This window comes from Girardinichthys multiradiatus, chromosome 5 (assembly GCF_021462225.1).
Source record: "Girardinichthys multiradiatus isolate DD_20200921_A chromosome 5, DD_fGirMul_XY1, whole genome shotgun sequence".
Classification (NCBI taxonomy): domain Eukaryota; kingdom Metazoa; phylum Chordata; class Actinopteri; order Cyprinodontiformes; family Goodeidae; genus Girardinichthys; species Girardinichthys multiradiatus.
This window is the reverse complement of record NC_061798.1, coordinates 46485462-46502267: the sequence shown is the minus strand read 5'-3', so window position 1 is coordinate 46502267 and position 16806 is coordinate 46485462. Positions and strand designations below refer to the sequence as shown.

The window sequence follows — 16806 nt, the reverse complement described above, 5'->3', positions numbered from 1 at the left end:
TCTCATGTTGTGTTGTGCTGTGCGTGCACAGGCTGCCGAGCCGTCCCCTGCAGGAATTACGTTTTAAAGGAACATCAGGCTATTTTCTGTTGGGGATTTCTTTTTGTGTGTTTGTTGTTCTTGAGGATAAATGTTCTTTCTTTCTTTTTTTTTAATTTGCTATCCTAAATGTTAAGTTAAATCATTTATTCTGAGGAAGAAGTTTGTTAATTTATTTTAAACAACCCTCCTCATTGTGATATATTTAAATTAAGAACAGTTTCATTTAGGAATACTAGTACTTGATAGTCTTAACAGATTCTGGTGTTTGGATAAACACAACTAGATATACAAACTGTTCTGGAGGGGTACATTTGCATTTTGAAAAGAGAAGAAGCTTCTTTTTTCTATCTTTTTTTTTTTTTTTTTTTTTTTTTTTTTTTTTTTTTTTGCGTGTATGTTTTTGAAACCATGAAGCATTTGCAATTCATGCTCGTCCTGGCCATCGCGGTGAACGTCTGGGAATGTGGGGACGCAAAGTTCGGTGAGAGAGGAGAGTTGAGCCCCAGGAGGAGAAGATGCTACGATGGAAGCTTGCCCAAGCGTCTGAAGAAAAGGGAGCGGAAAGTGCTGCTTGATGGCAGCAGCGGAGAAGTTTGCCACAGGTTGTACCCCCGTGTGTCCTGTTGTCCCACCAGGAGAGCCGCCTATCAGATCTTGCACCACGGGGATGCCCGGGTAGGTTAAAGAAATCCGTCCACAGGCGGTAGTTTGTGTTTATTTGGTTTATTTAGTTTGTTTATTGGGGTTTTACTATTGGGAACACACGGGAAATATATTCAGACGCCTACAGTCATTGTCCTAACTATTACTGATGGGATGTTGAAGGTGTCCTGGATAATGTTTACCATTGTCGTCCCTTCTTGAAAAGAGTTAAACTAAAATTGTTTGTCGTCTTCGCTAATAATAAAACAAATACATTTTCCGCCTGTCTCCTTTTAGAAGCTCCGGGAGAATAATCTATTCTGTTTTTATTGTGTGTTTTGAACATGCTGGTGAACGTTTATGTGTGTCCAATTCGCTTCTGCGTTACCATGGCAATCAATCGCCCGATTCGCGTTACATCCCGCTTCACTGTGAGCAAACCGTCCAGACAGAGTGCTTGCAAGCTAAGCTGTCGAACCAATTGCTCAAAAAAAAAAAAAAGGTAGGAGTTTGATTTTACTGGTTTTAATCCGGAGCTCGGAAACTCGTTATTTTGGCCACATGTTCTCGGCTGTTTTTAGAGCTTTTAGGACAAGTTTAGGTAGTTGACGTTGTTTAATTCCAGGCGTAAAATGAGAAAAGCTCTACTCCAGCTGCAGCTGGTTGTTTGTCAGTTTTCGCCGTTAAAACACGTATTAAAATCGCGCTTGGGACATGCACAAAACGCAACTGTATGCGCCAAATGGTGAATCCTTTGGATTCTCACCGGGCCGTTCTCATGTAAAAGTGCCCCTCGTATAATTTAGTGGCTGGGTGGTATCTCACATGTGTGATACAAAAAGCCATATTGCATCATTTAATTTGCTCAAGTCATGCAAATAAGAGGTGGTGGTTGGGTGGTGGAGGTGGGATCTGAATAGGACGAACTCGACTTCTCCTCCTCCCCTACTACACTGCCCACACACGGAGCCTATTCTGATTATGGCAAAAGAATAACAACAACACCATTGTGCTTGTTGGTTTCACTAATGGGAGAAGCTGGAAAACATCACTACCCCCCAACCCCACCTCAGTAAGTGTCCGAGTGTTCATGCCTTTGAAAGGGTGTGTATTCTTCAGAGTATCCCCCTGCCAGCAAACTTGCACCTATTCCCTGAGGGCAAGTGTTTTGTTTAAGCTCGGTGCAGCCTTTGCTCTCCATCTCTGATCCTCTCTCATTTTGTGAAAGTTGACTGGGAGGACTGAACGAACTTCTAAAACCTAAACACAAGTTTTCTTTTTGTTATTTATATTTTTTAGAGAAACGGAAGTCATATTAAACAGGGCTAACTTTATTGTTAATTAGGTTAACTTTAAGAGGTTATGCAAATTGTGTGGTATAGTTTTGAAGTACGACCTGAGCAGAATATATTCCCTTTTTGCTGTTCCGCTTTTTATAGAATAATACAAATAGAACAAGCTGATATCAGCTGGTTACGTAGGTAGGCTATCTGCTTGGGTCAAGGCTGCAGTTTGCTGCTCAATGGACATTCATTCCACTCCTAGCTTGGCTTCTGTAGGTTCAAAGCACTGTTGTCTTACTACGCTCCTTTAGTTTCCATTTTATGCCTATTTGGAACTGGAAATATTTCTAAACAGTTGAATTTGTTTTTGTTGTAAGTGACAGAAAAGTGTATCACCCTTATTTTATCCTGCTGACCCACAGTGCACAGCAACATGTGGAGGAGGAGGTCCAGGCGCTCTGACACTTTTTTAGCATCTAATTAAAAGCAGTTAAAATCTTTGTAAAGGTATGGTGTGACATTTATGTGGTTCTGAGAGTGTAACTGTTTAAAACCTTGGTAACCTGCCCAGGGCTATTTATGTGTTTTATCTGGGTTTTTTTTTTCCAGCTTTTAGCAATAAAGTTTCAGCTTTACCCATACATAGGCTAAAAGTGTATTGCAGAGGTCCTCAACCAATGGGCTGCAGACTGGCTCTGGGTCTTGGGTTGTTTAATGCTGGTCGCAGAGTATAAACTAAATATGTAATTTCCACAGTAGTGACAGTCAGAGCGTGAAGCAGTTTTTATTAAGAAAAAACAGATGCATCTTTCTGCTTTCTTCACTGAGCAGGAAGCAGGCAAAGGAAGCAGGAGCGTCTTCGCATTTGTGACGATTACAACTCCCCCTCCCCCCACCATTTCCTTCTTCTACCAAGGACCCAAAAAGCTGCCACCTAGGGGGGTTTGTCATCGCTTTAATGACTGAGTGTTGAAGGCAAGCCCGGTGAGAGCTCTTTATCAGTCCACTCTGCCAAGACGACAAGACAACACCGAAACTACTTCCTTCCTCGCTTTAAAAATTGTCTCAAACAAAGATACAGATCATCAGAATTTAAAGCACTCACTGTAATAACAGCTTACACTTACTTTGCATAACAAAGTCCAGTTGACAATAACTGGATAGAACTTTGCAAAATAGGCTTCGGTTAGATAAGAAATAGTTTGAGGTTTTCATATTGCACGATCTTGTCACAGCCCTTCTTATTTCAGTCTTAAGTTTTTTGATAGAGAGACCTCATCTAAAACTTTTAAAGTTGTTCTGGATGTTGTTTAAACGGGACATATTTTAGGAAAAGATACAAATAATAAGTAAATTGCAATTTGTGTGAGAAATATTTTGATATTTTCCATGACTTGTACTAACATATGTTAGCATTACTATCTTTTTATTAAAATTACACTTATTATCAACATGGGAGCATAGTGACAATCTTGTTATGGCTGTTCTCCTGCATGCAACGTGCAACAGTGTAGGCAGGTCTTTAAAGTCCATTATAATAGTCTCCTACAACCTATTGGTAAGGTTTTGGCCATTTTGAGCCTGGCTATTATTTTCTTCCTCATTTTGACAAGTATGGCCCCAGAGATTCAGCAAAACACAACAAACAAAGGGCCACTTGTTCTGGTTTGGATGATGGCAAAATTGGAGCCCATCCCAGCAACATATGGACACGGGGCATGGCTGAGAGCACACAAATGCTTCTCTCTTGACCTTGTGCCAGGCCATGGCACACAGAATCAATGGGCATTTTAGAGCAGGGGAGCAGGCATGCCCACAACACTGGATGGCATGAGAGCTAGGTGCACCGTGACAGAGGAACATATCACACTTACGGGTGCAAGCCATGGAGCTCATTTTCTGAGTAAAAGAAAATTGATAGTTTAATAACATACATCACAACGTGATCCAGGTCGCCGTTTGTGAACTGAAACGCAATAATGACATTTTTTACCTTTCTGTTTTTGCCCGTCATGCTGCCTGTTTTACAGAGAGATTTATTCCCTGTATGTTGGTATATTTTTGTACTGAAACATCAGGTTTTTGTCAAGGGTTCCACCACCTGTTGCACAAACATAACTCCATGCAACCTGAAAGCACAGTCTTTTACAGGGTTGCAGACTGTTCTGCAACCCAAGTGTAAGGTGTCCATATGTTAGTGCTGCGCCCCCTGGCTTAATTGACTTCGACAGACTGCTAATTTGTTGATACCAAAGTGGGAATGATGTGTCTGCCTATCTCAAAATTGGTGTTTACACATGGACCTCACACAGAGCAAAACACCAGCATGCTTGGCTGCCCAAACAGTGCAACTTTTGACCTGAAACAGATTACATTGTGTTTTATTATAGCTAATTTGTTATGTAAATAATCCTGCTAATTTCTTTTGGATTAACTCCTTGTGTAGCTTTGCGTAACGACCCTGACTTAGACTCTTCATTTGGTTTTACTTTGTTTTCTGCCCTGAGTTCTGTGATTACGTTTTAGAGTAGGCAGAGGATGAGATGATTTCTTTCTGTGTTCCTCCAAACATGAAGACAGGTCCAATCTTATTGAACAGAAAATATTGAATAAACATTTTGAAAATGTCGGCGTTTAAGCCTTAAAATTTATTTTGCTGAACTTTGTAATGTTTTTTTTTAAACAAAATAGTTTATTAAGTTGTATGTTAAATTGGACCGGTTTCTTTTTAAATGTTTTGCTGTATTTCAAATGAAAATGAGGTCATAGATCCCTGGATTTCTGTCAGTTACAGAGATAACATGGAAATGCATTGCGAGGCGTCTGATGGCTCACCAGAACATAGCTGTGCAACTTTTAGATCCAGCTTTAATTAAGCCCTTGGAAGGGATTCTTTTAGACACCGTAGTAACCACCAGGAGACACCAGCTGGAGTTTTTTAGAACTTTATAATATTTGAAAATGCAGACTTCAGTCCAGGTTTTTCTGTTTTGATTGCCCTGGTTTGTTATTTATGTGACTGAGTATCGACCCATTCTGAATCTATATTAACTTGTGTTATAAGAGTTGAAGTTTAAAAGTTAATAGTCCACCCCTTTAATAAAGTACTGGTTCTCTTTGTGTGTGGTCTCCAGATTTTCTCCACCAACAACACAGAATGCGGACATCTCCTTGAGGAGATCAAGTGTGCTCGCTGCTCCCCCAATGCCCAGGTGTTGTTCCACTCCTTGGACATGGATCGGATGCCACACAGAGAGCCGGACCTGCCGCGGCTCTGCCAGGACTTCTGCCGGGAGTTCTATTACACCTGCAGGGGGCACATACCAGGTAATTAAACCCATAATAAAGGTAATGATTGCAGCTTTAGCTATTGCCTGTGGGGTCACCTAGTGGTACGTGTGCAGACACATTCACAGAAAACAGTGAAAGTAAGCATGCATTGTTTTTGGGGCCATGCATGTTTTGTTGTGTTGAACAGGTTTTATTTTTAGTGAGACTCAGCTTGCACATGTGGACCTTGCAAAGCCCTGGATTTATACAAAAAGTGTTGCGTCAGTAGTTTGGTCTGAGAATATTTATTTATCCAGCTCTTTCCTCATCTGACCTCACCTCCACTTGTAGCTGAGCCTGTCCTAAAACGTGTTCCCTGCCTCGCTCCTTGCTGTACTAATGTATTTAAAACTCATTGATAAAAATGTGATTAAAATTATTCACTAGAATTTGGCCCTGCAGATTAAACATTTAATCAGAGTCTAGACTGATCTAGCACCTTTCATCCAGCAAAGAGCACATTGACATTTGTGCTCCATCCGATGGTAAAACTACTCGTGAGCAGGGATGGACCATTATTCTTTAACTGTTATTGGGGAAAGATGATCATGATAGGTATTGTAAGTTATTGTTATTACAGTGAACTTTAATTACTTATGTTAGCAAACCCTTATAACAGTATAGTTGGGATTGTTGGTTGGGATCAATGGTTGGGATCGTTGGTTGGGATTGTTGGTTGGGATCTTTGGTTGGGATCTTTGGTTGGGATCTTTGGTTGGGATCGTTGGTTGGGATCTTTGGTTGGGGTCTTTGGTTGGGATCTTTGGTTGGGATCTTTGGTTGGGATTGTTAGTTGGTTTTGGATCAATGGTTGGGATCAATGTTTGGGATTGTTAGTTGGGATTAATGGTTGGTATCGTTGGTTGGAATCAGTCGTTGGGATCAATGGGTTGGGATCAATGGTTGGGATTGTTGGTTGTCGTCGTTAGTTGGGATTGTTGGTTGGTATCGTTGGTTGGTATTGTTGGTTGGGATCGATGGTTGGGATCAATGTTTGGTATCGTTGGTTGGGATCATTGTTTGGGATTGTTCATTGGGATCGTTGGTTGAGGTTGTCTATTTGGGTGTTTGAAGCTGTTTTTTCACTGTTGTGAATGTAAAGATTAATAAACATCAAAATAGTTCAAAAGATCATTGAATGTTTTTATTGTGTGCTGTTTAGCAGTACCATAGCGCCACTTAATTTAACTGGTGTATTTGATATGGATTTTATTTCTAGAGCAGTATTGATCTTTGTGTAGCTTTTACAGTATGCAGTGATCTAACCAAAAAGTACAGGCGCAGTTTGAAAGAAGTCTTTGTTGACACATTTCTCATTGTTGCAATAAATACCACAAAGTACAGTTATAAAATTGTATTTCTGTAGGGCCTATCCCTCGTTTTGACTATGTCACTGGGTGTTTCGGTTAGTTCACTTTAGATCACTGGTTGACTAATTTTCAAAGCCAAGTACCACCTTTTTAAATACTGAGGTTTCCAAGTACCAGCATACTTTTAAAAGCAGTAATACAACAGGACCTGGACTTGCAGTTGCGTGTGTTTTTAAATGAAAATTAGGAAAAGAAAGTAGTCTTCTCTCCATTGACCTCATGTTTTGTTGAATGGTGCAGTTTATTTGTGCAATTTAGTTCTACATAGAAGTAGGATAAGTGGACAGGAAGTTCACAGCAGTCAAAATCCTGAGTAGGAAAGTCACCAACCCTGACCTCAAAATCCAATATGACTTCTTGCTGTTTAAAACATCATGAAAGCTGCAGTGAGTTGTTTTTTTGCATTTGTATCCTATGTTTGTATCCTATTTAATTATTTGCACATATAGTACTGTACATCCCCTCTAGTGAACAATGTATTTCAATGTTTTAATGCATAGGATGAATTGAAATGCACCCTTACTAGTTAGAGTTGCTAATAGTAGTTGGTTTGTCAGCATACGATACCTCACCACTTTTCCAACTTTCAACATAGTTAAGTTTGATTTCACTTTGAGATCCACCTTCCTAATTAAGAGGTAAATAAGTAACCAGCAGCACTTCAGTTTATAGTAGGAGTATCTGAACATTCTTTGCTGCACAGTAGCAGTTTGATGGAAAATGTAAGCGGTTTTGAAACCACAACTTTTAAATCCTTGATATACCTTGATTCCAGGAGCTGCCCTTTGCCGTCTTCTGGGGATATGTGTTGAGAATGCAGGTGAAGCTTTTGTGGGCTAGACAGCTCCTGGGTGCTTTGTTTTAGGTATGAACTGTCACTTAACAAGCGATATCTCAGCTCTGCAGTGTTTTCTCTGAAGCTTCAACCTCACAGGATTCTAAACATAGTTGAAGAGATGGAGATGGCACCAAAACTCTTTGATGCATCAACTTTGATTGCATGTGGTTTGTTACATAGGAACTGTTTTGCTTCTGAAAGCACCTGCTCTTCAGAAGATTTTCTTTTGAAGAGATGCAAGATCATAGGTGGCTGTGATTTCAGGGAACATGTCAAATATGATGAAACACTGTAGGCTGTGAGTCTCCTTCCAATCTCTGTCTCCTCAAACTGATTAGATCAGCAGAGATTTGAGAAGACAGAACTATTTCAAACACACGTGTTGACAACATGGTAAGCTGTAAGTCAAACGTATATTTCATCCAAATAGATATTTGGCTGCATCAAACAGCTTGCATGTAAAATTCAACACCAAAGTTACAGCCGCGAGTGGTGACAGCAACTTCACAGAATACAGAAGGCAGTTGAAGAAGAACGCTTGTTCTAAGTTAGATTTCTTGCTCCAAAACTGACAGACATATGGGCTCTAAAAGTCAAATCAGAAAAGCTGAAGGCAGAAATCCTCTTTCTATTCTCCTTCTCGCTCACCCAGCTCAGCCCACCACAGATCAGCATATGTGGTGACGAATGACACATTTATTTTTCTACAAAGCTTGTGTGTATGTAAAACTGCTGAAGTGCATCAAGATGTCAAGTGCTTTGGGTGGGCCACCCAGGTTGGCTTGGAAGATAACCAGATGGAAGTAAAACTTTAGTGCCGGGGAGCCAGGAATATGGACACTGTTCCTTTGTTTCTCTTTGTCTGACACCTACACCTTTTCTTACCTCTCTCTCTCTTTTTTGTTTTAAAAGGCTGTTATTTTCTTTTATAAATTCACCTAACAGGATCTAACAGCCAAAGTGGGGATTTCTTACATTATTATATGTTCAAACAAATTTGGTTTTGACTAGATATTTTGTAAATTCTTTACACAAAGTTAGACACCAAAGATTTTAAGTTGAACAAGTAGCATTTAAAGCATTTCTCTATTATCATCCCGCTTCCATAAAACCTACTGCCATCTCTTGATTAGGCCACCGTTTTCCTTAAAGATATTTACTGCCTCCAGTCCTACTTCTGCCCCCACCTCTCCTATACTGCTCTCATATCTCCTTCACTCATTCCCTCATCCTGCACCCAATGTCCCCAACCAGCACGGTTAAGATAACTGCAGAAACAAGTGTGTGGGTGGTATAGCCAGATTTCTGTGTGTTTCTACGTATGTTTGATCTTCATGTTGTGTTTAGATGTTTCTGGGGATATTCTATCACCTCCAGTATTTGATGCGGTCAGCCCTTGCGGTGTGTGGCAGGAGAAGGGGATGAAAGGAGGGACTGGGAGAGTCCTGTTTGTATTTTTATTACTGGTGTATTTGCTCTCCTCTGGGTTCCAAGGGACCAACTAGAGGAAACAATATTGTCAAGATGGTTTTTTGGTCTCTAAGAGCCTCTGAGACCCACAGCACATTTTCCTTTCTTACGAAAACTGTGACTGCAGTGGCTGGAGGTGTGGCTGTGTGATAACGTCTGGTCACCTTTTGTCTTCGTTTTAGAACATCTTGTCTTTGTTTCCCAAATTAGGTAAAGAATGTATCTCACCATGGAAGCATTTTGTTTACTCTGAATGACAAGCCATATTGAACAGGCTGATTGTTTGAATTCACATGCTGTTCCCGGATGCTGCTCAGTAATGCAAAACAGCAAAAGCTTTTTGAAAGATAAACCAATTTTTTTGTGATTTGCTTACTTTGAATATTCACAATATATGCAATAGCAACTGTTACAATTGCAGTGAGATCAGTTGCAATAAACCCATTTTTTTCTTTCAGTCATCTTGACGCTTCTGACGCACTGCACGCTTTAGCATCTGAGTCACTAACATCTAAATGGGGTGTGGGCATCTAGGGCACTGAGAATCAATGTGAATGTAGTACTTGAAATTTAAAAGACATTGTGTTGAATATAAATATACAATATATTCTGCAGACCTTGAACATAAACAGGGGTGTTCTGATTAGGTTAGCAAAATTCCCTGAATTTTCACATTTTCAGAAATAATGGAATTAATGGGAATTTATTGGGATGAATCGAAATAAACTTAAAATTTTAAATGCTAAAGTTTCGCACTGAGCCAAATATAAATATAATTGGAAAATATATATTGAACATAATCTTAACAAATATACCAGAGTTTATTAAAGTGAACTTGAGAAAATTTGTGTCATATCCACATAGCACACTGCTTACTGCAGGCTTTAGATTTTCTTGACTGCAATACATATTTTGTTCCAAATGAGTTTCTGCAGGTAAGCCTCAGTATGCCGCCCCAACTCAGGTCAATGGGAATCAGAGACCTAGTATCATGTCCTGGAAGGTGCTTAGTTTTATCATTTACTCGTACTCGTCGTCTTCCGCTTATCCGGGACTGGGTCGGGGGGGGCAGCAGACTCAGCAGAGACGCCCAGACGTCCCTCTCCCCAGACACCTCCTCCAGCTCCTCCGGGTGGAGCCCAAGGCGTTCCCAGGCCAGCCGAGAGACATAGTTCCTCCAGCGTGTCCTGGGCCGTCCCCTGGTCCCGGTGGGATGTGCCGGGAACACCTCCCGAGGAAGGCGTCCAGGAGGCATCCAGTACAACTGGCTCCTCTCGATGTGGAGGAGCAGCGGCTCTACTCCGAGCCCCTCCCGGATGGCCGAGCTCCTCACCCTATCTCTAAGGGAGTGCCCGGCCACCCTACGGAGGAAGCTCATTTCAGCCGCTTGTATCCGGGATCTCGTTCTTTCGGTTTTGACCCAAAGTTCATGGCCATAGGTAAAGGTAGGAACGTAGACCGACCAATAAATTGAGAGCTTTGCTTTTCGGCTCAGCTCTCTCTTCACCACAACGGACCGGCACAGTGCCCCCATTACCGCGGTAGCCGCACCGATCCGTCTGTCGATCTCCCGCTCCATTTTTCCCTCACTCGTGAACAAGACCCAGAGATACTTAAACTCCTCCACTTGAGGCAGGAACTCCCCTCCAACCTGAAGAGGACAGGCCACCCTTTTCCGGTCGAGTACCATGGCCTCGGACTTGGAGGAGCTGATTTTCATCCCAGCCGCTTCACACTCGGCTGCGAACCGCCACAGCGCATGCTGTAGGTCTTGGCTAGAGGGGGCCAGCAGGGCCACGTCATCTGCAAAAAGAAGAGACGAAATCCACTGGTCCCCAAACCAGACCCCCTCCGGCCCTTGGCTGCGTCTAGAAATCCTGTCCATAAAAGTTATGAACAGGACCGGTGACAAAGGGCAGCCCTGCCGGAGTCCAACATGCACCGGAAACAGGTCCGACTTAGTGCCGGCAATGCGGACCAAACTCCTGCTCAGCTCGTACAGGGACCGGATGGCCCCTAATAAAGGGCCCCCGATTCCATACTCCTGGAGCACCCCCCCACATTGCATCACGAGGGACACAGTCAAATGCCTTCTCCAGGTCCACAAAACACATGTGAACCGGTTGGGCAAACTCCCATGAACCCTCGAGCACCCTGTAGAGGGTATAGAGCTGGTCCAGTGTTCCACGGCCAGGACGAAAACCACACTGCTCCTCCTGAAGCCGAGGTTCGACTATCGGCCGGACTCTCCTCTCCAATACCCTGGCGTAGGCCTTACCAGGGAGGCTGAGGAGTGTGATCCCCCTGTAGTTGGAACACACCCTCCGGTCCCCCTTCTTATGAAGGGGGACCACCACCCCAGTCTACCAGTCCAGAGGCACTGTCCCCGACCGCCACGCAATGTTGAAGAGGCGTGTCAACCATGACAGCCCAACAACATCCAGAGATTTGAGGTACTCAGGGCAGATCTCATCCACCCCCGAAGCCTTGCCACCGCAGAGCTTTTTAACCACTTCGGTGACTTCAGCCTGGGTGATGAAAGAGTCCAACCCCGAGTCCCCAGCCTCTGTTTCCACCACGGAATGCGTGATGGCAGGATTGAGAAGATCCTCGAAGTACTCCTTCCACCGCCTGATAATGTCCTCAGTCGAGGTCAGCAGCCTCCCACCCCCACTATAAACAGTGTTGGCGAAGCACTGCTTCCACCTCCTGAGGCGCCGGACAGTTTGCCAGAATCGCTATGAGGCCAACCGGTAGTCCTTCTCCATGGCCTCACCAAACTCCACCCAGGCCCGAGTTTTTGCCTCTGCCACAGCCCGGGCCGCAGCACGCTTGACCTCACTGTACCCGTCAGCCGCCTCAGGAGTCCCACAAGCCAACCACAGCCGATAGGACTCCTTCTTCAGCTTGACAGCATCCCTTACTGCCGGTGTCCACCACCGGGTTCTGGGATTGCCGCCGCGACAGGCACCACAGACCTTACGGCCGCAGCTACGGGCAGCGGCATCGACAATAGATGCGGAGAACATGGTCCACTCGGATTCTATGTCTCCAACATCCCCCGGGATCTGGTCAAAGCTCTCCCGGAGGTAGGAGTTAAATACATCCCTGGCAGAGGGCTCCGCCAGGCGTTCCCAGCAGACCCTCACTTGGGCCTGCCAAGTCTGTCCGGCTTTCTCCTCCTCCAGCGGATCCAACTCACCACCAGGTGGTGATCAATGGACAGCTCAGCCCCTCTCTTCACCCGAGTGTCCAAAACATGCGGCCGAAGGTCTGATGATACAACAACAAAGTCGATCATTGACCTCCTGCCTAGGGTATCCTGGTGCCAAGTGCACTGATGGACACCCTTATGTTTGAACGTGGTGTTCATTATGGACAATCCGTGACTAGCACAGAAGTCCAATAACAAAACAACGCTCGGATTCAGATCGGGGAGGCCATTCCTCCCGACCACGCCTCTCCAGGTGTCACTGTTGTTTCCCACATGGGCGTTGAAGTCCCCCAGCAGAATAATGGAGTCCCCGGGAGGGGCACTATCCAGCACCCCGACAGGGACACCAAGAAGGCCGGGTACTCCGCACTACCGCTCGGCCCGTAGGCCGAGACGACAGTCAGAGACCTATCCCCAACCCGGGTCCCGCGAGGAGCAACCCGGCCACCAGGCGCTCTCCGGCGAGTCCCGACCCCAGGCCTGTCTCCAGAGTGGGACCACGGCTCCGCCGTACCGGGCGATGTCACGTGCCTCGATATTTTTGTCCTCATGAGGGATTCTTGAACCGCTCTTTGTCTGACCAATCACCTAGAGCTTGTTTGCCATGGGAGACCCTACCAAGGGCATTTAGGCCCCAGACAACATAGCCTCTATTTATCATTTATATTTAAAGATATATCCAAACCAACGTATACAGCATTTCTATAAATGCAGTACTTGCTTCTGCTGACAGTTTTCATGTGGAGCAGTTGGCTGAGGTATTAGATTAGGGTGGTTTGATGACAATTTAGTTTGTAAAATGCTTAAATTCAGTTCTAGTTAATGTGTGCAGACAAAAAATTTACAGAAAGGTTTTCCTCCTAGTTCTAATCACTTTGATTTGAATGACTAGTGTTTCAGTTGAGCTCCGTGCATCGTCTTTCTGACAGCTGGGGATTTCCAAGTAAAATGACAGCAGGTAGAGAAGGTGACAGGCCAGAAGCTCCAGCAGCCTCTCCTTCACTGTCAGCGTTGTTGTAAAGGGTTCAAAACATATATTTGTTAGGGAAATCCTAGTTTAGTCAGACCCACAGAATAATGTGAATGGTTAGGTGTTTGTTTGAAAGTAGGCTGTAATAAAAAACGATGGCTCAAAGTGCAGCTGTAAGACTCACTCAGGGATGTTGCTGACAAAACTCCCACACGGTAGAGCAACAACAGTTTTCAGGGCTTGAGTTTCCTCTGTGATATGGCTTTGATTTGGACTCCGATACTTGGGATCAGATCTGGACCTCCCTAATATATGTAAAGACATGAATGAAGAGACTTTTCAGTTAGAAAATACTCACGGTCTACTTAGAGGTTTGACAAACAAGATAAGAGCTATTTCCAAAAAAAATCCCTTTAGGCAACTGCATGATCTGCCATCCTTTTCTTAGTTTCTGTTCACCTGCTCTTTTCAGCCTTTCCTAACCGGGATTGACTCAGCCCTTCAAGTATAATCCTTCCCAAAAGGCATGACAAATCATTTTAAGAAAACTTCTCTCCTCCTTCTCCATGTAACCTTTGTTGTTGTTGCATGTTCATATAGCCAGAATACAATGTAGACATTCATAAGTACAACTCAGTTGCCCAAATTCTTTTAAATCCTATTTAAAAAATGATATTTCTACTGTGCAGCAGCAGCAATAAGTGTCGCTGTGTATGTGCTGTGTTTGCTAGAGCTGTTCCAAGCGGATGTGGATGAGTTCTGCCAGTACTATGGGAGGAGAGGTGCCGGTTTATGTTTTCCGGATTACCAACGAAGACAACTGCTTGGGCAAGATTCCAACTACTTGGAAGATGAGAAAATAGAAGATATCAGCAGGTTTGTAATCTGAATTTCACCATGTTTATTTCTTCTGATGCTTGAGTTATTGTAAGTAGGATTAGTACTGTTTCACATGCGGGTTTTAGACTGTCAGGTTTCACTGGTTTGAGTTCATTCATCAGAATGTTCAACTATGACTTAACTATTACTACACCCTATTGGTGCTGCTTAATTTACCACCAATTTGAATTCAGTTGCTCAGCTAAGGTTTGTAAAAACACCCAAGGGTGCGTAATTTAAAAATAACTCATTTGGCCAGAGGGGATGGTATTGCAGGATTGATATTGCCCAAGGGCCATTGAGTGATCATTATGTTTGTAAGAGAACCAGACAGCTTCTCTGTTCAGTTATAAGACACATTAGCAGAGAAATGAGGTGAAACTCTTCATATTTGAGCAGAGTTGAAGCAATATATCGCTCACACTTTAGTAAAAAGAACACTTTGATAGCAGCAGCGCTTCTTTCATAGAGTTTTGCAAAGATTGACAGTGACTTGCACAGTTTTAGAGAAAACGGTGAAGAATGATTACAACAATTCAAAGCAGGATTTAAGAGTACATGTCATAAAAAGTTAAACTGATGTCCCTGTGTACTGTTCATTCCTTATTTTAAATACTGCAACCTAAAAATCCCCATTGCTTCATATGCCACTATAACTGGACTGTTGAGTGCCACCATCATTCCTTGACCTTTTGTTTCTTCCATGTTTCCCAGGAAACACAAACACAACTGCTACTGTGCTCAGGATGTGTTGAGTGGTCTGAGGCAGCCGGTGGCTGTGGTGCACTGTGGCGATGGCTCTCAGCGGCTTTTTGTCGTTGAGAGAGAGGGATTTGTCAGGATACTCAGCCACAACCTTGAACTTTTTAAGGAGCCCTTCTTGGATCTCCACAAGCTGGTGCAAAGTGGTTTGAAGGTAGGAAAGTATCTGATTTCAGAGTGTCGAATCGTTTTGGATTATTGTTGCCTAACTGCCAGGTCTTCAAATAATAGTGACCAAACTAATTAAGCTAATACAGAGTATTACAGCATCTCGTGTGCCATACATGTTCATAGTCTAAGTTTAAATTACAGTGTTGCTTTGCTCTTGATTTTTTTCAATAGGTGAAATAGATATATGAAAAGATGATATTTATGATGGGTATTCAGTACCTGCAGTGGCTTGCGAATGTATTTATACGCCTTGAACATTTTCACATTTTGTCACATTACAACCACAAACGTTAATGTATTTTTAGGGGTTTTGTGTGATAGGCCAATTCACAGTGGGATCATACATTTATGTTAAGTCTCACTGCGTTAATAATACCTTATTAGAACCCCGTTTTGGTTCACCTTCAAGTATTTTGAGGTACGTCTTTGCCTGCTTTGCACATCCAGAGGTTTTTGTCTGGACGTCGTAACCATGTTACGGGAGTTTTAAACTTCCAGCTGCAGCTCATTGTTTTGATTCTAAGCAGTGATTATTCAGGTGAGATTCCACAGGCGAGGGGCTGATTTTCTGTGGCCCCGTTCACAAAAACATCAAGGTGGAATTTAAGCGCTTTTTTGGCCCTTCCGTGTGTTTTCTGAAAGGTCTGATGTTGAGGTAGGGGTAGACGTTAGCCCTCCAATTGCCCTGACATCATTGTTTCATGTTTAGAAAATAAAATTAGGTTATTTTTAGGGCAAAAATACACAATATTGCCAAAAGTATTGGGTCAGTCCACCAAATCAATGAATTACAGTCTTCCAATTACTTCCAGGGCTGCAGGTGTGGAAAAACATGACTGGTTTGCACAAAGTCCTGACCTCAACCTTTGGTATGAATTAGAGTGGAGGCTGCAGTTCTGGTTTTCTCCTCTAACTATGAACACACTCCTAAACCCGGTGGAGGTTAAAGTTGCTGTGGCTGGCAACGGTGGGTCCATTAACAAACTGGACCATTTATATTAAGAATAGGATGTCATGAAAGTTCATGTACATGTAAAAGTAGACAGACAAATACTTTTGCCAATAAATTATATGTTTCAAATATCATATTTGTGAATAATTTACTATCAATATCTCAGTTTCAAAGTAACTTTATGCCTCAGTGTTACAGTCTTGAAATGTATTTCCCATCAATTAGATTTTAAACTTAAAAAATGTCCAGACATTCTTTAGATTGCAGAAAGATTGGAATAGCAGAGATGTTTTTAGGCACACACTCCCAGACAGGAAGTTTACCCAGCTTGCACGCCCCTGGCTCCTCCACTGACAACACACTTGGTTTACAAAGAGTCAAACGTAGCACAGCATTTGAAAATGAAACTGCCCCCTGCGGGATGAACTTCCTGCTCTTCTCAACTCTCTTATCATAATTCAATCCAAACTGGCAGTGGATTAAATGACCATTATGACAATTAGATGTGGCTCAATCCCCTGCCAATCCCAGGAGTCCTATTCTGTGATGTTGGCTGCCAGAAGAAGACCCCAGTAACAACTGATGGACTGAACCAGGGGAGGGTTGAGGTGTTTACTGGGAGCATCAACAGGATGGAGCTGCTTTTATACAGAAAGAGGAACGCAGGCACTCAGGACATAACAGATAACAGGTTTATCTTCAGCTGCATGCACATGCTTTGATTGTAATGTTCTGTGCTTCCCCTTCCCCCCTTCATGGATTCCCCCAGTGCCAATTAAGACAAACTGCACAGAAACAATGGTATCCTGGGCCTATATAGACTTCTAACTTCACCGTGGGTGTTCTCTTAAAATGAAAGCCCAATCACATTCCACCCTTTGCT

At 43.1% G+C, this 16806-nt stretch overlaps 1 protein-coding gene across 1 annotated transcript in view; it reads left to right on the top strand.

The window, feature by feature from the left end:
* The first annotated feature begins 165 nt into the window (after positions 1 to 165).
* Positions 166 to 16806, top strand: part of LOC124869215 (hedgehog interacting protein) — a 44224-nt gene continuing 27583 nt past the window's right edge. The window contains exons 1-4 of the mRNA XM_047366988.1: positions 166 to 717; positions 5102 to 5294; positions 13891 to 14035; positions 14753 to 14954. Coding sequence (XP_047222944.1) covers positions 451 to 717; positions 5102 to 5294; positions 13891 to 14035; positions 14753 to 14954 — 807 coding nt within the window. The 5' untranslated portion in view covers positions 166 to 450. The remainder of the gene's footprint in view (positions 718 to 5101; positions 5295 to 13890; positions 14036 to 14752; positions 14955 to 16806) is intronic.